The sequence below is a fragment of the Melanostigma gelatinosum genome, assembly GCF_949748355.1.
Source record: "Melanostigma gelatinosum genome assembly, chromosome: 4".
In the NCBI taxonomy this organism is placed as follows: Eukaryota; Metazoa; Chordata; class Actinopteri; order Perciformes; family Zoarcidae; genus Melanostigma; species Melanostigma gelatinosum.
In genome coordinates, this window is record NC_136637.1 from 16,267,227 (window position 1) to 16,288,972 (window position 21,746).

General features: G+C 40.7%; 2 protein-coding genes across 2 annotated transcripts in view; both read left to right on the top strand.

The window, feature by feature from the left end:
• The first annotated feature begins 616 nt into the window (after window positions 1–616).
• Window positions 617–18,215, top strand: LOC306776914 (glypican-5-like). Its single transcript, XM_079267809.1, has 7 exons — window positions 617–881; window positions 3,627–3,788; window positions 7,756–8,303; window positions 9,253–9,435; window positions 10,790–10,944; window positions 11,126–11,185; window positions 17,484–18,215. The coding sequence occupies exons 1-7, from the start codon at window positions 704–706 to the stop codon at window positions 17,524–17,526; spliced, it is 1,329 nt and encodes a 442-aa protein (XP_079123935.1). The 5' UTR covers window positions 617–703; the 3' UTR covers window positions 17,527–18,215.
• A 753-nt stretch (window positions 18,216–18,968) lies between these two features.
• The window catches only part of LOC306776396 (glypican-5-like), a 17,709-nt gene continuing 14,931 nt past the window's right edge, over window positions 18,969–21,746 (top strand). Inside the window, exon 1 of the mRNA XM_079267068.1 lies at window positions 18,969–19,233. Within this exon, the coding sequence (XP_079123194.1) occupies window positions 19,056–19,233 (178 nt within the window). The 5' untranslated portion in view covers window positions 18,969–19,055. The remainder of the gene's footprint in view (window positions 19,234–21,746) is intronic.

Here is a 21,746-nt window from a genome sequence, read left to right on the forward strand (position 1 = left end):
TTCCTGATTGCTTTAATAAATAAAAAATGTTGGGAAAATTTGAGAAGAATATTGTGATGGTTTTGAAAAATCACTCTGCTATGACTCCAAGTGACCAGCTGGTGGCGCCCGTGTTCCACTATCAAACAGCATTTCCCTCTTATTCCACTTCACTCACGGCTATCAGTCAAGTTTAATGCACCCTATCTGCAGAAGCAGCTGCTGTAAACTATTATGCGAGAGAGCTATTACGTCAGTAAACAACAACACAATAAATAAACACATGGCTCATGACCACATCATTTAGTGAACTGGGAGTAAATTGCCTTTATTCCTCATGATTGCTCTGGCAGTTGTGCTTTTATTGTATTATAAACATGCTTTCCCTGTAACAAGTTATTGTTAACATGACAATAGTTGCTAGACCGACATATTTATAAGTATTTTGAGTGCCCAAGTCAATTAAGTGAGAGAGAGAGAGAGAGAGAGAGAGAGAGAGCGAGAGAGAGAGAGAGAGAGAGAGAGAGAAAGAGAGCGAGAGTGAGAGAGAGAGAGAGAGAGAGAGAGAGAGAGAGAGAGAGAGAGAGAGAGAGGAGGAGGAGGGCGCTGAGTCGGACAGTGAGCTCAAAACAGACGTTACTGTCTGCAGATGAAGTTTTTCGTCGGACTTTTACCATTTCAACTTAACCATCCAGACTCTCTATCCCCCGACTGACATGTTGCGATGTTCCGTGCAGCCTTACAAAACGTGGACTTGCTTTGGGTGATTTTGTTTTATTTAGTTTTTCTACCGGGTACCGGCTGTAGATCAGCCGCTGCAGACAGCTGTCATGAGGTGAAGACAGCCTACATGATGCGCCAAATAGGCCCGGTGGAGCTGGTGCCAGACAGGCCGGGAACAGGTCAGTCAGCCCCACTGGAAGTATCATGTTAGAAATACTACAGGAGGTGCAATGTAAATGAGTACATTTCCAGTATCAATATGAGGTAGACGAAGTTCCTCCATTACATTTATTTGATAGCTATTACACATTACTCTGCAGAGTGATATTTAAACTATTTAAATTGCATTGCAGTATGAATTGAGCGGTACTGAGCAGTATATAAAGTAGTTAAAAGTAGCTCAATCTAGACCAGCTCCACAACATCAAAATGGTAATAATCCAACAATGTAATGGATCATAATTTAAAGGATGGCTATTTTGCTGCATAATGACTGCTTTTACATCGCATTTTGCTGTTAATAGGCCTAATAATGTGCTATTTGGATCGAAAGGACTTGTTATTGGATTTTTTTTTTTCCCACTTACTGGATACATTCAAGATCTATACTGGTATCCACAGTACAATGTAGTATTATAAAGATCTCTATAGATACAATCTATAAATGCTGTTGACTTGCACACACTTGCCTATTCATTTAATATAGTCAGGCTGAACTTGGCAGCTTTCCTGAGCTCAAAATCATGTAAGAGGACCGCTATGTTCTCCTTTTAAATGACTGAAATGAAAGTGAACAAACTCATGTAGTGGAAAATGTAATTCTAAATTAGTATCTCCTGCTTTGAGATCATTACTCTGCTGTTACTTGTAGCCCACGCAGGGTTTAAACCCTTTAGAAATAAGGTATCTTCACTGTGCAGCATGCAGCTAGAGAAGCTATTTCTGTTGCAAACTTACCTTCACCGTCTGCAACACTTATATAGAGCTGTTGAAAGCATACTTGGCTATAAGTGGTGGTGTTAAAGATGTTTTTTTCTAAATGTAAATGCTCATGTGAGATGTCGTCTGATTCACGAGAGTCTCTTTGCATAATATTGCAGTCCTGCACTGATTAACTGCAGGACTACCAATATATTAATGTAACTCATACGCCTACCACAAAAAGGTGATCCCTCGGAGTCACTTCGTTGGCAGTAACTTCATATTTCCCTAGATGGTGAAAACAAGTGGTGGATGATACAGAAATTGAGTTAACATGCTTTATTTTCTTATGTTGACATACATGAATTGTCATAATTATATTCATGAAAATGCATATGAATCATATGTTAACACACTATAATCAGCCGACACAAGGGAATAAGGAAAGGTCAGCTGCAAAAGAATGAACGATCTCTGCTTTATCTGTAAAAGGTTCCTTTGGGGATCAACAGTTTGCCTGTGGTTGACAACACTTCGTTTTCAGGAGCTTTTATCAGCCAAATTAGACGTAAGACACTCGTGATCCTACAATATCACTGTTGCTACAGGAACTGATGTGAGCGTGTGATTGTTAACAGCGAATTAGCGATAGTGGTGACCTTTGTCAATTCCAGCCAGAGATGTCTGCTCATCATAGATGGTTGCACCAGTTTTAACACAACATCGCTGTACAACACAGTCTTTTGATCATGGCCAATGAATGAATCAACTTGAGATAGATGCCATTGGGCTGTGTAACAGTTGAATAGCAGTACTCTCCTTGACGGACGTATTCACAGGAACACTAGTCGTGATTGCACAAATGCACTGGTCACTACTTGGCCTTTTCATTGGTCTTTGCTTCTAATATCCAGGATGAAAGAACAAGGTGGTTGATCTGAAAATGTTGTCAAACATCCTCCTAAACTACCTACAGAAATCAGTTTATGAATGGTTGAGCTTTAAGTTACATTAACTTACTGAAAGATTAACACAAGGTCCCCTTGCCGGCAATTTCTGAGACAGGGATTACAATGTAACCCCCACATATACTGTACGAGCACCTGTTCCATACCAATATCCTGTGATAACAATGGACCCAGCTCTATGACAACTGAGCAAACTCCATCAGCGGATGAAAGCTCTGGAAAATCTCAAGTGAAGAGACCTTGTGCGGAGATTTTTTTTGTTTTTCAAACACGTATAATAAATCATTGTGAGAACAGAAGAAGAGGTTCCACAGGATTGTGAATCAAGCTGTCTGAGTTAGATTTGGAGTAGATGTTTCCAGTCAGCCATTGCTAGCCGGAAGTTTGACACAGGTCTGGTGTGGTGCGTGTGCGTGTGTGTGTGTGTGTGTGTGTGTGTGTGTGTGTGTGTGTGTGTGTGTGTGTGTGTGTGTGTGTGTGTGTGTGTAGGGGCATGTTTTCTTGACTTGTGGGGACATACATCTATAAATACATTGTCATGTTGTGGGGACTCACCTTACTTATGGGGACAAAATGCACGGACCCATAATGTACATCATGAAATTTTAGGGTGAAGACAGTAATGGTGAGGGTAAGAGTCCAGGAAATGAATGTAAGTTAATGGAATATCCCCTAAAGTCATGCAAACATGAGTGTGTGTGTATGTAAGGTCAGATATAAGCGAACAGTCCAATCCTCTCATTTCTCTCTCCCCTTTGATCTCAGTTAGCTACTTTACAGCTTGACTTACAGCAGTCTACCAAAGTCAGACTCCCTCACGCCACACACACACACACACACACACACACACACACACACACACACACACACACACACACACACACACACACACACAGGAAAAACATGGAGAACAGAGTTTGTCACCAAAGTGTATTGGTGGAGTTAATTCTGAGCTTCTATTATTTAACCTCTCTGACTGAAAATATTGGTGGATCAACGGTAAATATGACCCTTCCTTCTGCCTCTGTCTTTCAGATGAGTCTCTGCGAGTGTGTGTCCACCCTGGGCCCAGCTGCTGTACCAGTAAGATGGAGGACAGCTACATGGCGGCTGTTCGCAGTGAGACGCAGCAGAAGATGCGATCCTACAGCTTTGAACTGAAGTATCTGATCGCGGGACACACCAAGGCCTACCGAGGTGAGGGAGAGAAAGGGAAGGGGTGTACACAAGAGAATACGACACATATTCATTTAATAAATGCATTACTGAAGACAAAAATTGGGGAATTGAAAAAAAACGTCTGTTGTGGGATGGTGTGAAGGGAGACAAATGTACAGTGTACATTTCTTATTCCTCAGTCAACTTTTAATGTTTTTATTTGACCAATTTCTAAAAGTCAATTACCCAGAAGTTTGTCAAACATAACAATTCTGCTGCTGTTTTGTTTTTTTATAATTGTAATCAGATATGTTTTGTGTATTTGTGGACCCCTGGTTGAACAAAACAAGTAATACAAAGACCCCCACCTTGGGATTCGGGAAATTGCTTTTGTTGAGATTTTTGGTGACGAGATGATCAAAAAAATAATAGCAAGAAGAAGAAAAACAATTCCAAGATGAAATGAAAATAATCATTAGTTGCATTTAAAAAATAAGAAGCTTATGTTTCACATAATGCTACATTATCTACATTGTCTTTATTATGATTAACAAGCAAGAACGTAAATCAAAGTGACTTTAATAGCAGTGGTGTTTTTGGTGTTTTAACAGTTCTGTCAAGTGCCTGTAGCCCCCCTGCCACTCTCACTTTGTGTGTTCATCATGAAATAGCTAGTTTGTGTCAGGGTGGTGGTGCGAGGCCAGTGTATTTTGTGAGGCGCCACAGTGGCTAGCCAAACAAACAACTGATGTTCGATCGAGTCTTTGAGAGAGCAAACTCTCAGAGCGGAAAACTTTGTTACAACTCCCCGCTCTCTTTCTCTGTCTGTCTGTCTCTGCCATAATCAGGTTTTGTTCTTGACCAATGAGAGAGCGAGGGACGGAGAATGTTTACATTCAGTACGTATCCGCAGCAAAGTGCTGTTGCCGTGGGCAACAGCCGGTCCCTAACGGCCTGCTCTGAATAGGAGGAAGAATACTCTGCTTGTCCACTTGTCTCTCAACGCTATTCACCAGTCTGTGTGAGGCATGTGTGTGCGTGTGTTTGTGTGTGATAGAAAGAGCCTGTGTGTGTGCGTGTGTGTGTGTGCGGTGTTTGTGTGCACACCGTGCAGAGATTATGAGATGGGTAGAGTTGATGAAACCCAGCAGACAGACATGGCAAACATGTACCTCTCTATCTCTCACGCTCTCCTCTCCTGCTACATCTGAATGCATTCAGGCTCCGTTTCAGCTGCTATTTATGGCCGACGGATGGCTAAACCATCCATGGGTAAAATTAATGCAAAACACCCGGACACAAAGAAGGGCTGCACAAGGCAAAGCTGCAGCAAGTGAGAGGAGACAAGTTTAGTATTTTCTGCATTTACCTAAAATGTGAACAATACGATTTAAACATTTATAGATTCACTTCACACGTCATATGACAAACATATTAACCCCAATACTTATCTACTCGTGCAGATCATTTTATTTGCTTGTGATAGATATTATTATCTGAAAATACTGCAGCCACCTCAGTACAATGGAGGTGTATGAAACATGTATTTTGTTGCTCAAAACATTGAAAAGTGACAAGTAATGTTCAAAGCATTTACTCATTCGGGTATAATGGTTTAGACATCACAGGATGACAAAACATACATTAGTTGCCGATGGGTCTTTTCAGCCTGTCCTTTTTTGATACAGAAGATCAAATTTATCATGTAAACAGTGGGCTGGATTCTCAGGAGAACAATTTTCAGAACAGTTATATCCTTGCAAGAAAGTAGTGCCTTATATCACAAAACCTGGACAAATAAAAAAACTGCCAGCACAGCGAAATAATTCGAGCAGCAAGTGAGATGTTTTATGTGTTTTGGGGCGAACCGACCCTTTTAACAAATGAAATGAATTTTGCACGACAGCAGCGTTCTTCAACAGCTGTGCTGAATCTCAAAGGTTCTCCAAAGCACAGTGATTAAAACCCGCTAGAGAAACTGAGACATGCCCAGAGCGGCAATAGTCAGGCTCTATTTACACCCTGAGGATTACTTTACTATGTGTGTGTGTGTGTGTGTGTGTGTGTGAAAATGTGTCTGCATGCTTGCGTGTGTTTCTCCTGGCACTGTAAGTCCCTCGTGCCCTCTTCACCGTGTCGCAGCTGTCATCCAATCACGGAGGGTAAAGAGCTAATCACATGACCCCAGAATAGTCTTTGCTGTGTCACTCGATGCCGTCTGTATTTGTGTTGCTATTACCAGGACAAGGGTATGCAAACACATAAAAGTGAGACATTCTCACTCAGTAGTGCTCTACCGACCCTTCCCCCGACCACAATCAATGTTATTTTTATTTAATCTGTGTGGGTGAAAATTCATTTGAGTGTACAACACTGAAACAAATACCATGCTGCCTCTGGGGAGTGATATTTCTTATTTAGTGAATTTGTGAGTTATAGTATTTGATAAATTCCCTAACTTGGAGAGCCAGGTGGCTGCAGCTGTGATAGTGAAATAAAAAGTTGTAAAGACACACACACACACGCACACACACACACACACACACACACACACACACACACACACACACACACACACACACACACACACACACACACGCATACACGCACGCACGCACACACACACACACACACACACACACACACTCTCTCTCTCTCTCACACACACACAAACATGCACATGGCTGACTGAATGACTTCGTGAAAGTCACAGATACCTTACTCTCTCTCTCGCTTACTGTGTGTGTGTGTGTGTGTGTGTGTGTGTGTGTGTCAGGATGCCATCAGATTGACATCACCCTTTTTACTTGGGAACTTTCAAACAGACTCACACACTGTCACACACCAGAAGCCTCTGTTACGAGCGCTGGCCACTTTATTAAACACAGTAGATCCTGAGATTATCCCCGGACTATAGATAACAGGTCATAGTGAAAACGAGCTCAGGGATGAATTAAGTTGTGTGCTATTCTGGCTCGCATGCAGCAGGATAAAGTCAATCCAAGGTTAGTGAGACAGACACCGTTTCACAAGGAAAACTACGCACAGATATGGATATGTGATATCTAACATGTGGAAATGATAAGTACCAATGTCAGTTATGTCACATTTTATATAGACTCACTGTGTTTACTTTACATGACACTGTACATGTTTGCTTGCTTCATATATGACCATTTATGTAACATATATGACAACCTCTATCTGGTATAGAAGCATATGATTGGATACATTACATGTTAAAAAGCGAATACATCTATGACAAGTTCTATGACAAGTATTTTTTGGTTGCTGTGTTTATTTTCTAGTTTTAAATATTATACTAATGGCACTTATTTTTTGTTTATTTGGTGTATTTATTCATTACAATGCCCAAAGCAAATTGCATCAGAGAACTATTGGTATCAGAAGCTGTTTAACTGGCAGCGAGGGGTTGAAAGTTTGAATCATGCTATCATACCAAATACTGAACCAAATGAACAAAAAAGAGTTTTTGTTATTCCTTTATCTTTTGTTTTCTTTTGCTTTGTAATTGTCAAAAAACGTAATCAACTCTAACCAAGAGATTATTGAACAGTAGCTATTATACGGAGACCGCTGTTGCTCATAATGTTTCTTCAGCCACACACGTGACCTGGTTCTCAGGGTGGCAATATTGGTCAGTCACCACTGTGGTCCAGATGGAAATTTAGCAATCCAGCTTTTGGATGCATTGCCGCTACATGTGAAACAGACATTCATTGATGAGTCCCAACGCATTTAGTGACCTTTTATCTGAGGATATTAAAAACTTTCGCTTTGTCAACTTTGGATTTTTGATTGCCCAAAAAGGGTCATTCGACTGAAAATAAATTAGCTCACTTTGGTAACAGTTAATAGTTATGCTAATATTCCTTTCAGTTATATTCTTTACGAATTATCATGGATGTTTTTCACTAGTGCATATGGTACAATAAAATGTATCTTGGTCTCACTCCATTTCTGTCTGTCTTCTCTCTTGTTCCAGAGACCTTTGAGTCGCTCGTGTCCTTCACATCTAACCTGACCAGCACTCTGTTTGACAGCGCTTACTCTGCTCTTGCGTCAGACTGTCGCCCCCTTGTGTTTCAGCTGTTCAGCGACATCAAACGCCACGTTTCTGGAAACTCTAATTGCACACTGGACAACACTGTGCGTCAGTTCTACAATGATCTTTTCCCGTTGGTCTACCGCCGCCTGCTCAACCCTGGGATCGGCCACATGTCACCCAAGTCCTATTCCTCCCCCTCCAACAACCACGACGACTGCCTGCGGATGACACGGCAGGATGTCAGCCCCTTCGGACCCCATCCTCGTCTCCTGGTCAGCAGCTTGTCCCGGGCCCTTGGGGCGGGCCGAGCACTGATCCGACTGCTGAGACTGGCTGGAGAGGTTGTGAATGCGACCGAGAAGGCGACGTTATCCAGAGAGTGTGGGCGAGGCTTAGTGAGGATGCAGTACTGCTCCCACTGTAGAGGGATGACGATGATACGGCCCTGCACCGGACTGTGTATCAACATTATGAGAGGATGTCTGGTAAGTGTTTGAATGGTTGTGCTTTTACTGCTTGTATGTGTATGTCTACATGAGAAAGATCATGTCTGTGCATTCAGTATGGGGCCAGTGGCAGGAGGCAATTAGCTTAGCTTAGCATAAAGACTTGAGGTAGGAGGAAACTGTTATCCTGGATTTGTCCAATGTTTAAAAATACACCTGTACCACTTCTCAATTTTACAATTTACCACGTATATTATTGATTTGATCCATACACAAAACAGAAATATAATAAATATCCGAGTATTTGTCTCCTTTTGCCTCTGGAGAGGCGAGTAAAAAAATGTCTTAAAGCTCCCATCTCTCACATTCCTGAAGCACTCATTCACAGCACTTTACCATCAATAAATCATTTCCACATTAACTTTTAGACAAACAACAAGAGCATTGTCAAGAGAACTGGCAGGGTCTTCTGTGCATCTTTTTGGGCTGCTTCGGAATTTGCTGGACAACTTTAACATTGGCCACAATAGAGAGAGAAGATGGCACTGTTCATACCTCTTGAGAGTTTCTTGGAAAAGAAAGTGTGGTGGTAAATCAACTTATTTTATGTTCATCGTCTGCATTAAAGGAAAGGAAAATTCACACAGCAAAGTCAAGGAAAGGCAGATGGACAAGTAGGAACAGCCTCTCTGTGACAGAAGACAACTTAGTTCATGGAAAATGTTGTCTTGACTTTCCTGAAACTGAAAGTTGTCATCTCATTCATTGGCTCATTTTCAAACTTCTGTTTTTTTCCGTTGATATAGGGAGCACACCTAAGCCTATTTGCCGTCTTTTAAGAAATATTTAAGACGTAACATTAAACATCTTCATGTTCTCCTTCCCCTCATCTTCTTTCCACATTTGCCACCTCTGCACCCCTTGGCTCCTCATCCACTATTCACTGTTCCCATGTCTCCTCTTTTCCTGTCCATCCTCTCTCTTCTAGGTCGGTGTATCAGAGCTTGGCGCCCCCTGGGGGAGTTTGGTGGTGTTGCTCCAACGGTTAGCTGCTACTTTAGCAACCAGCAGCAAGCACAACAGCATGGAGTTAGCTCTGTTAGCAGTCCGCAACCATGTGAATGACGCTATACTGCACGCTCAGCTGCACGGGCCACACATTACCGCCACAGTAAGCAGAGGGGATGATGGGATGGAGGGGAATGCTGTCCAAGTATATTTTGCTTTACACTCTCCATATTTTAAATTGTTACGTAAAATGCATTTTGGATTCTGGATATTGATGCCAGTCTATTGAAAAAGGTTCCAATACTAAAGTAATTATGCCCCTGTATAATACTGTTACTTAAAAGGGATCAGTAACAGATTGCTAAACCATCCCTGATATGTCCCAATAATAAAGTCATTTGGATTTTGGACACAGAGTGAGGAAGGCCGTGGCTTTTCTTTCAGCCTGGCAGTTGGATCTCCTCACAAAAGCCTAGTTGGGCTAAAAACAGCCTCATTCTTCAGGGAATCTGGGGTTCCCCTCAGTCTGTGTGTGTGTGTGTGTGTGTGTGTGTGTGTGTGTGTGTGTGTGTGTGTGTGTGTGTGTGTATATGTATGTGAGTGTGAATACAGATCCAGTGCCAGACAAAGACTATGGTTGGCGGGACAACCAATACCCAGAATGCAGCTTGGTTCTGAGTGATGAGAAAGTTTCTGTGGCTAATCTCTGGACAAACAGATGACACACAAACACATGCATTCAGTCACACACTGTTGGAGGAGGAAATAGATTATCCATCCAACTTTGAGAGAACATTGTGGACTCAGTAGAGTAGATTCCTGAGAGGTAAACAAACATACACAAGCATAATCACACTGCTAATTGTGGCTTACACGAAAACACCCATTAATTGAATATTTGATCAAGCTTCTTAGTCATTAGACACATCACTAAAGGCTAACCCCTAACCCTTTAACAGTGTTTATGTGCAGCATTCAAAGTTAAATGATGATTAGCAACATGAATTTTAAGACGGCAGTCATTTCGTTACTGATGTTTAAAATGCATCGTGTGTTGTGCTTCACCGTATTGGATTTAGAGGTACACTTGTCAACTTAATACTGCTAGATTTAGACCAAATTATTATTTCCCAATTCTTCATATATATATATGTATATATATATATATATATATAGTGTATATATAGTGAGTCCATGGGTGTAGGTTAGTGTAGTAGTGCAAGGTGCAGAGCAAATCTATGAGAACCCAAAACCAAATCAAAGAAAACCCTGCTAGCTGGGAGAAGAGAGAGCCAGAACTGACATATACAGACCGCTTAAATACAGCAGGAGCAGTTGATTCAGGTGTGGCTCATCCTCCTGACACAGCTCTGCCACTCTGTCTGCCGCCGAAACAGGAAAAACACACATGGAGCCCAGGATAACACACTGGTGCCGAAAGGGTGTACTCATCTGATCACTTAGCATGCCTCTGTCAAGCAGACACAACACGGCCCCCTAACCTGTCTCCTCCGCAGGTAGAGAAGGTGTGTGGACCGCAGGCAGCTGGTCCCATGATGCAGAGTGCAAATCCCGCTACCTCGCATATTACATCTCTGAGCCCTTTTCCATCAGTAACCTCAGAGAGGTCAGATGTGTCATCGCCTCCTTCAGTGGGTCCGCAATCCCGGAGGTGAGTTACATACATCGGATGAAACGTTTGAGTTCTGGTGGGAATTCAGCCACAGAGGGTGAATTAAATGCGGAAAGAGACGGAGTAGAGGTTCTTTTTACATTTGACCTTCAGTCATGGCAGAAGCAAATTAATTCAAATGTGTTTTTTTTTGTCTGTGCTTGTTTGTATATCCCACCAGGTCATTCCTTCTGAAAGGCTCCAGAGGAGACAAGAGTCGCAGCTTGAAAAAACTGTCTCGGTAAATTCAATTCACTTTGAAATATTTGTTCATAATCACAAAGGAAAATGACAGACATCATATCACATGTTAATGTTAATGTCTCCATTTAATAGCCCTTCAAAAAGAGACAGTGTCAGTAGATACCTTGTTTGGAAACATCAGAGGTTTTACCCCTGAACTAACATTTTACAAGTATTTAAAACATCTGTTAGAATGATTTAGTGCAAACATTATACCAATAAAGTACAACACAGCTGTTGGCAGTGAACTTGTAATTCTTTGTATCTTAAGTGGCTTTAGAATACTTTTTTTTGTGTCATTCCTCCTAACGGCTATAACCAGCCCCTACCAACCTCAAGGGAATTACCCACAAATCATTGCAATGTGGCGTTAAACACGGGGTAACCAGTGGACGCATGGAGACGTAAACAAAAAGGTAAACAAAGAGGACGGCTCACGTGTGTTCAGCCTGTCTTATTCAATTTAATCAGAAACATAGGGGTTAAAGATGTAGCAAAAAATAAACATGAAACAGAAGATATTTATTTATTTATTCATCAAATATTAGATTTTGTCATTGAAGCTATTTTGACAAAAACGAGTAAATAGATTATAGTGGACAAGAAGTATAAAGTAGCATAACATGTAAATACACAAGTAAAAAACAAGTACTTAAAAATTGTACTTGGGATGCTTCGTCATTAACGGACAATGCATATAGTCAAAATCAGTCCAGCAAAACTGAGGAGCTAAAACACGTATTCCACCACACACTAAAGAGCACTGGCCATTGTGTTTCTACATTGATGTAAAAACAATCACGTGTTTTAAAATGGTTTTGCTTGTTGCAGATTTGTTTTTACATTTAAAAATTTCTAAATTTCAAAATGTAATTTCTTTTAATATTAATATTATTGTGGGAATAACCGGACTACCCGGAGAAAAAACAGCAACAGTCCATATTTGAATCACATCACATGTTTCAAAATGGTTTCGCTTGTTTTAGATTTGTTATTACATTTAAAAATTAAAAAATGTAATTCTTTAAAATTGTTTAATATTAATATTATTATTGTGGGAACAACCGGACTACCCGGAGATAAAATGGCAACAGTCCATATTTGAATCACATCACGTTTTCAAAATGGTTTTTGCTTGTTGCAGATATTTTTACATTTTAAAATTTGAAAATGTAAATCTTTTGGTGTTTAATATCAATATTATTATTGTGGGAATAACCAGAGTACCCGGAGAAAAAACGGAAACAGTCCATATTTTAATCACATCACGTGTTTCAAAATGGTTTTGCTTTTTGCAGATTTGTTTTTACACTTTAAAATTTCAAAATGTAAATTGTTTTGTTGTTGTTTAATATTAATATTATTATTGTGGGAATAACCGGAGTACCCAGAGAAAAAACGGCAACAGTCCATATTTGAATCACATCATGTGTTTTTAAATGGTTTTGCTTGTTTTAGATTTGTTATTACATTTAAAAATTTAAAAATGTAATTCTTTAAAATTGTTGAATATTAATATTATTATTGTGGGAATCACCGGACTACCCGGAGAAAAAACGGCAACAGTCCATATTTGAATCACATCACATGTTTCAAAATGGTTTTGCTTGTTGCAGATGTTTTTACATTTTAAAATGTCAAAATGTAAATTTTTTGTTGTTGAATATTAATATTATTATTGTGGGAATCACCGGACTACCCGGAGAAAAAACGGCAACAGTCCATATTTGAATCACATCACATGTTTCAAAATGGTTTTGCTTGTTGCAGATGTTTTTACATTTTAAAATGTCAAAATGTAAATTTTTTGTTGTTTAATATTAATATTATTGTTGTGGGAATAACCGGAGTACCCGGAGAAAAAACGGCAACAGTCCATATTTGAATCACATCACGTTTTCAAAATGGTTTTTGCTTGTTTTAGATTTGTTATTACATTTAAAAATTAAAAAATGTAATTCTTTAAAATTGTTGAATATTAATATTATTATTGTGGGAATCACCGGACTACCCGGAGAAAAAACGGCAACAGTCCATATTTGAATCACATCACATGTTTCAAAATGGTTTTGCTTGTTGCAGATGTTTTTACATTTTAAAATGTCAAAATGTAAATTTTTTGTTGTTTAATATTAATATTATTGTTGTGGGAATAACCGGAGTACCTGGAGAAAAACCGGCAACAGTCCATATTTGAATCACATCACGTTTTCAAAATGGTTTTGCTTGTTTTACATTTTACAACAATTGTTTTTACATTTAAAAATTTAAAAATGTAAATTTTTTGTTGTTGTTTAACTTTGACCTTCAACTTTGTTTAAGGCCAGTGACACCTCTGATGAGCGGGGTCTGAGGTGGCTGTGGCTTGAGCTGGGTCTGATCATGTGTGGCCTGAACCCTATCACGGATGGGTGGAAAGCGTACATGCGCTGATGTTTGCTTCGTCTCCTGCTTGCCTGGCAAGGTTTTTGGTGGACATGGTGTGAGGATGCTGTCTTTGAACGTGTTTCCCTGCCGAATCGTGAACAAACCGTCATATTTGGACATAATGCGGTTTAATCTCTGGGGAGAACTTTGTTTAAGGTCAGCGCCACCTCTGATGAGCGGGGTCTGAGGTGGCTGTGGCTTGAGCTGGGTCTGATCATGTGTGGCCTGAACCCTATCACGGATGGGTGGAAAGCGTACATGCGCTGATGTTTGCTTCGTCTCCTGCTTGCCTGGCAAGGTTTTTGGTGGACATGGTGTGAGGACGCTGTCTTTGAACGTGCTTCCCTGCCGAATCGTGAACGAACGGTGATATTTGGACATAATGCGGTTTAATCTCTGGCGAGAACTTTGTTTAAGGTCAGCGCCACCTCTGATGAGCGGGGTCTGAGGTGGCTGTGGCTTGAGCTGGGTCTGATCATGTGTGGCCTGAACCCTATCACGGATGGTTGGAAAGCGTACATGCGCTGATGTTTGCTTCGTCTCCTGCTTGCCTGGCAAGGTTTTTGGTGGACATGGTGTGTCTTTGAGTTCTTTGCATACCTTGTCAATTTTGTCATAGATATGTTGAAAACTTGGTATTGGTTTTAATGTTAACTTTTGGACGATTGGCTTTTCATCGATTTCATGGGATGTTATTGCATTTTGAAAAACATCTGTTCCTCTTCCAAGATAGGATCCTATTTTGGTGTTAGCCAGGACTAACTCATTGTTGTATGTGTTATAACACATACTGGTGATGGGGCCATTATCCATGTCTTCAACCTGGAAGCTTTGCAAAGGCTGTAAATCTCTGCACCACACACGAACATTCTTGTCCTTAGATAAAGTCACGAAAACCATATCTTTGCGATTTAGGGTAATGTGGGTGATGGGTTTGACGTGTCCTGCTATTGACTGTTTGCATGCCATTGTATTGTGGAGATACCACTCACGCAGGAAGCCATCTGTACCACCCGTCACCAGATTCCCAGTCCAAGAGGAGTATTCAACACAGGTGAAAAACCCCTTATCTGAAGGGCTGGTAAAGACGGTTTTTGGGAAGTTAGCTTTGTCTGTCGCGGGAAGGCCAACAACGACCATCGTCTTCGATGATCTACCGCAGATGGCCAATGAATCAATTGTTGGAAAGTATTGGATCTGATTGCAGATGTCTTCGAACATGTGGATTTTAACATATCGAAAGTCTTTTGAGCGTTCTTCTAACAGAGTTGAAATACAAAAATCGTGAGAAGGCTGCTGAAACAATTCTTTGTCTTTTTCTGATGTTCTTTCGCAGAAGAGGCCATTTTTCTGTACGTTGTAGGAGATCAACACATACAAATAACCTTTTTTATCCCCAAATGACAGCACTCCTTTAGTGTCCTTGGACCCGTAGTTTATGGCACTCACTGTGTCGTCCTCTACAAATAAAGTGTGACTGGCTGTGAAGTCAGTGTGTTCGACAGAATAGAACATTATTTCCTTTTGAGAAGTGGCGATAGCCACCTCTTTGAGTTCTTTGATGTATGCCATGCCAGTTACACGCGTTTTGTTATTATGCGAGTATGGAAGCCCCGATTGTTTTCTTTTGACTTCAATTTGGCGTGGAGTGTCAAATCTGTCAGACATGTAGGTGAAAATAGCATTCGAGCTGATGGACATGTATTGACCTCTCTGGTAAGTCCTGATGGATCTTGTTTGAACAGCAGATTTACATCCAGGTTCCTCTTCTTCTTTATCAGGATGGAATATCATTTGAACAATCTCTCTACCTTGACGCAAAGATTTCATTTTGATATATTTGGGAAAGATATCATCGAGTCCTTTTGAAAGCTCTTTCCTACAAACCAGGTATTCCATCAACTGACCAATGTCCACAGTTCCATGACAGTTTGTGTCAATCTTATTGAACAAGGTAGTGAGTTCTTCTGTACTGTCTGTACCGAAGATATCATTCAGTCCTTGACAAAATTCCTCTATGTCCAGTCCTCCACCTCCATCAAGATCATCCTGCTTAAATAGCTCTATGATTTCAGGAATCTGTGCAGCAGTAAATATTTGTTTAGGGCTAGATGCCTTTTCCATGGTTTCTAACCCCACATCATGTAGATGCTGTATTTCCATTATTTCTTCCATATGATTGAAAGACAGATTAACTAGTTTTACAGTGGAGAGAAATCTGATGAAATGCAGTCCTGAATTAAGTCCTGAGGTATTTAACATATCAGTTATGTGACATATCAAAGCGTGACGTCATAGCAAAATTCGAATGACGCAACAGAGTTCCAACACAGAGTTCCAACACACAGTGCCATGCGCTTGTGCCTACAACAAAGGTAATTCGAGCTGACGTCACGGAGCGCCAACACACAGTGCCATGCGCATGCGCACGCGCACAACCCCGGTGTTACGCTTTAAGTCAATATTACGAGAGGAAACCACAACATGATGGAACATGTTACGAAGGGGAGCGATTTTTCAACTAAATTGAAAGACTGTCCTGCTATCGAGGCGGTGGATATAACGTGAAGCAACTATTGTCCTCCAGACATCCTTCTACTCAAGAAAACAAATGAAAGCATTCAAAGTATTGAGGCATACCACCTTTTTTTGCCAGCGGTTGTGGTCACGACCTCGGCTCCAAGGTGCTTTTACAAGAGCGGTCCTTTGGTTTGCGCCAGGGTGAGTGGCTTTTCTTTTACTGTCCTGTGAATTAACGTTAGGTAGCTACACTGCAACAGACAAGCACGCCGCGGTGCCTCTCTATACGTTACACGTTACGGTTGTTTACTTTACGTTACTAGATGCGAGATAAAAATGTCCTGCACAACGGAAGAGTGCCCGATGCTGTCACATGTGAGAAGGTGTGGAGCGTTAAATGTAGATGTCAATGCTTTTGCTTTTGTATACGGTGTATGTACATGGAAATGACTGTAACTGTCCATTTCTAAAACACAGCTCTGCAGATAACAAGGAGAAAGTAAGATCAAACACTGCAACTAACGTTACAATTTCTACTGTTTGTGTTGGACTAAGACAAGCAACACAAATTGTAGTTGCAATGTCATATCTTAAATTTGCCATGTTATGGACCGCAGAAGCGTGTGTTAGAAATGGTCAGTTCCTTGCATTTCCCTTAGTAGTGCAGTCATTTATTATCGGTATGCTTTTTCACTTTCCTGTAGCTCCTGTAGCTCTTATAGACCTGTCCTCAGCAAAATCCCTAAAACTATAAACTGGGCGACGCCATCGCTGGGAGGTGAACTGAACAACTTAAGGTTGAGAAACCAAAACATATAAAATGCCAAAGTAATCTAAGGAATAGTGTGTGTATGTATGTGCATCAGTGTGTGTGTATGTGTGTGTGTTTTACATTCATTGGCCTATTACTGTTAGAATTATTCAGGTGTGGGTGTTGTATCTCAGAAAATTACGTGGATGGACAAACAGTGGTTTGTGGACTCACTGAGGCCATGGTTGGATACCCATTTCGTCGTTCCTTGAAAAAGCAAATGCAGTTTTGTCAGTTAGAGCCAGTACCAGTTGAACAGAGCTCCAACCTCAGTCTTCCACTGATCCAAGGCAATAAGAGGCAGTTACGGTTAAGTTGGGGTTAATGTGCTGAACAACGTAAACAATTGTGAATGAATGTTTTTATTGTTGTGGTTGTATGCCAATTTGCATGGTGTGCGTGTCTTTTTTTGGGATTATTTAGTTTTATATGCTTCGATATATGCATCATTTATTCTCACGTTTTTACTTTTTCTCCTAGTGGGAGACAATATGAGGCAGATATTATACGTATTCCTTCTTTTCTCCTCTCCTCTCAGGCGTGACAAACCAACAGCAGAGTGCATCTCACACCATGACTGACAACCATGACTTTCAGGTCCTTGTACGAGCCCTGATCTCCTCAACCTCATCAGACTACGGGGTGCAAGATCTCCTGCGGGTCTGGCACCTACAAATAGGTCACCCAATGCAAGAAGTTAGCCACCGATGAAACGGTGGCTTTAAAAATCCTCTGAAACAAGAGGTGCATTGAGCAGGCCAGGAAAGGGTGCAACATAAATTATATTTATCAACATTTCCCTTGTGTAGTATTTCAAAAATGCATGACATTCACATGAAAACTGTATCATCTCATGCAACAGGAGGTGATCCTTGATCAAAGATGAAAGAGCTCGACTCAGAAATGTTGAACGTCGTCACATGGAATGACTCCCTCATGTATAAACGCTGTTATTGTCTTGAGATTGAGAGGCTAGACACCCACGGTGCAACGAGTTTGTTTTTGAAATACCAAAAGTTGTCACACAACTTGACTGTTCTTTATCTCTTAAACACATGTAATCCCGGTTGCAAATTCCATCAAAATACATCTTTGTTGTTAAATTACCAGAGTTTTGAAATAGTTAAACCCTAAACAACATATATAGATATGTAAAATCCTCAAGGTGTCAGATGCCGAGGCTAATATTTGTGACCGGGCGGGTTTCGTCGATTGTCTCACTAAGATGCTGCGGGTGTATGCTGCTCAAAGTATTCATCTATGATGAGAAGTCACCTATATATCGACAACATCCTCCAGTAAGTGTGTGCTTAGATGCTGTGTGTATCATCTCCGTGCATCTTTTTCTGTTTGTTTTCATTCTGGTATTTGTTTTTCTTTACTTTTCCTGTCTTTTGATGTTTTGTTCCTGATTGCTTTAATAAATAAAAAATGTTGGGAAAATTTGAGAAGAATATTGTGATGGTTTTGAAAAATCACTCTGCTATGACTCCAAGTGACCAGCTGGTGGCGCCCGTGTTCCACTATCAAACAGCATTTCCCTCTTATTCCACTTCACTCACGGCTATCAGTCAAGTTTAATGCACCCTATCTGCAGAAGCAGCTGCTGTAAACTATTATGCGAGAGAGCTATTACGTCAGTAAACAACAACACAATAAATAAACACATGGCTCATGACCACATCATTTAGTGAACTGGGAGTAAATTGCCTTTATTCCTCATGATTGCTCTGGCAGTTGTGCTTTTATTGTATTATAAACATGCTTTCCCTGTAACAAGTTATTGTTAACATGACAATAGTTGCTAGACCGACATATTTATAAGTATTTTGAGTGCCCAAGTCAATTAAGTGAGAGAGAGAGAGAGAGAGAGAGCGAGAGAGAGAGAGAGAGAGAGAGAGAGAGAGAGAGAGAAAGAGAGCGAGAGTGAGAGAGAGAGAGAGAGAGAGAGAGAGAGAGAGAGAGAGAGAGAGAGAGAGGAGGAGGAGGGCGCTGAGTCGGACAGTGAGCTCAAAACAGACGTTACTGTCTGCAGATGAAGTTTTTCGTCGGACTTTTACCATTTCAACTTAACCATCCAGACTCTCTATCCCCCGACTGACATGTTGCGATGTTCCGTGCAGCCTTACAAAACGTGGACTTGCTTTGGGTGATTTTGTTTTATTTAGTTTTTCTACCGGGTACCGGCTGTAGATCAGCCGCTGCAGACAGCTGTCATGAGGTGAAGACAGCCTACATGATGCGCCAAATAGGCCCGGTGGAGCTGGTGCCAGACAGGCCGGGAACAGGTCAGTCAGCCCCACTGGAAGTATCATGTTAGAAATACTACAGGAGGTGCAATGTAAATGAGTACATTTCCAGTATCAATATGAGGTAGACGAAGTTACTCCATTACATTTATTTGATAGCTATTACACATTACTCTGCAGAGTGATATTTAAACTATTTAAATTGCATTGCAGTATGAATTGAGCGGTACTGAGCAGTATATAAAGTAGTTAAAAGTAGCTCAATCTAGACCAGCTCCACAACATCAAAATGGTAATAATCCAACAATGTAATGGATCATAATTTAAAGGATGGCTATTTTGCTGCATAATGACTGCTTTTACATCGCATTTTGCTGTTAATAGGCCTAATAATGTGCTATTTGGATCGAAAGGACTTGTTATTGGATTTTTTTTTTCCCCACTTACTGGATACATTCAAGATCTATACTGGTATCCACAGTACAATGTAGTATTATAAAGATCTCTATAGATACAATCTATAAATGCTGTTGACTTGCACACACTTGCCTATTCATTTAATATAGTCAGGCTGAACTTGGCAGCTTTCCTGAGCTCAAAATCATGTAAGAGGACCGCTATGTTCTCCTTTTAAATGACTGAAATGAAAGTGAACAAACTCATGTAGTGGAAAATGTAATTCTAAATTAGTATCTCCTGCTTTGAGATCATTACTCTGCTGTTACTTGTAGCCCACGCAGGGTTTAAACCCTTTAGAAATAAGGTATCTTCACTGTGCAGCATGCAGCTAGAGAAGCTATTTCTGTTGCAAACTTACCTTCACCGTCTGCAACACTTATATAGAGCTGTTGAAAGCATACTTGGCTATAAGTGGTGGTGTTAAAGATGTTTTTTTCTAAATGTAAATGCTCATGTGAGATGTCGTCTGATTCACGAGAGTCTCTTTGCATAATATTGCAGTCCTGCACTGATTAACTGCAGGACTACCAATATATTAATGTAACTCATACGCCTACCACAAAAAGGTGATCCCTCGGAGTCACTTCGTTGGCAGTAACTTCATATTTCCCTAGATGGTGAAAACAAGTGGTGGATGATACAGAAATTGAGTTAACATGCTTTATTTTCTTATGTTGACATACATGAATTGTCATAATTATATTCATGAAAATGCATATGAATCATATGTTAACACACTATAATCAGCCGACACAAGGGAATAAGGAAAGGTCAGCTGCAAAAGAATGAACGATCTCTGCTTTATCTGTAAAAGGTTCCTTTGGGGATCAACAGTTTGCCTGTGGTTGACAACACTTCGTTTTCAGGAGCTTTTATCAGCCAAATTAGACGTAAGACACTCGTGATCCTACAATATCACTGTTGCTACAGGAACTGATGTGAGCGTGTGATTGTTAACAGCGAATTAGCGATAGTGGTGACCTTTGTCAATTCCAGCCAGAGATGTCTGCTCATCATAGATGGTTGCACCAGTTTTAACACAACATCGCTGTACAACACAGTCTTTTGATCATGGCCAATGAATGAATCAACTTGAGATAGATGCCATTGGGCTGTGTAACAGTTGAATAGCAGTACTCTCCTTGACGGACGTATTCACAGGAACACTAGTCGTGATTGCACAAATGCACTGGTCACTACTTGGCCTTTTCATTGGTCTTTGCTTCTAATATCCAGGATGAAAGAACAAGGTGGTTGATCTGAAAATGTTGTCAAACATCCTCCTAAACTACCTACAGAAATCAGTTTATGAATGGTTGAGCTTTAAGTTACATCAACTTACTGAAAGATTAACACAAGGTCCCCTTGCCGGCAATTTCTGAGACAGGGATTACAATGTAACCCCCACATATACTGTACGAGCACCTGTTCCATACCAATATCCTGTGATAACAATGGACCCAGCTCTATGACAACTGAGCAAACTCCATCAGCGGATGAAAGCTCTGGAAAATCTCAAGTGAAGAGACCTTGTGCGGAGATTTTTTTTGTTTTTCAAACACGTATAATAAATCATTGTGAGAACAGAAGAAGAGGTTCCACAGGATTGTGACTCAAGCTGTCTGAGTTAGATTTGGAGTAGATGTTTCCAGTCAGCCATTGCTAGCCGGAAGTTTGACACAGGTCTGGTGTGTGTGCGTGTGTGTGCGTGTGTGTGTGTGTGTGTGTGTGTAGGGGCATGTTTTCTTGACTTGTGGGGACATACATCTATAAATACATTGTCACGTTGTGGGGACTCACCTTACTTATGGGGACAAAATGCACGGACCCATAATGTACATCATGAAATGTTAGGGTGAAGACAGTAATGGTGAGGGTAAGAGTCCAGGAAATGAATGTAAGTCAATGGAATATCCCCTAAAGTCATGCAAACATGAGTGTGTGTGTATGTAAGGTCAGATATAAGCGAACAGTCCAATCCTCTCATTTCTCTCTCCCCTTTGATCTCAGTTAGCTACTTTACAGCTTGGCTTACAGCAGTCTACCAAAGTCAGACTCCCTCACGCCACACACACACACACACACACACACAC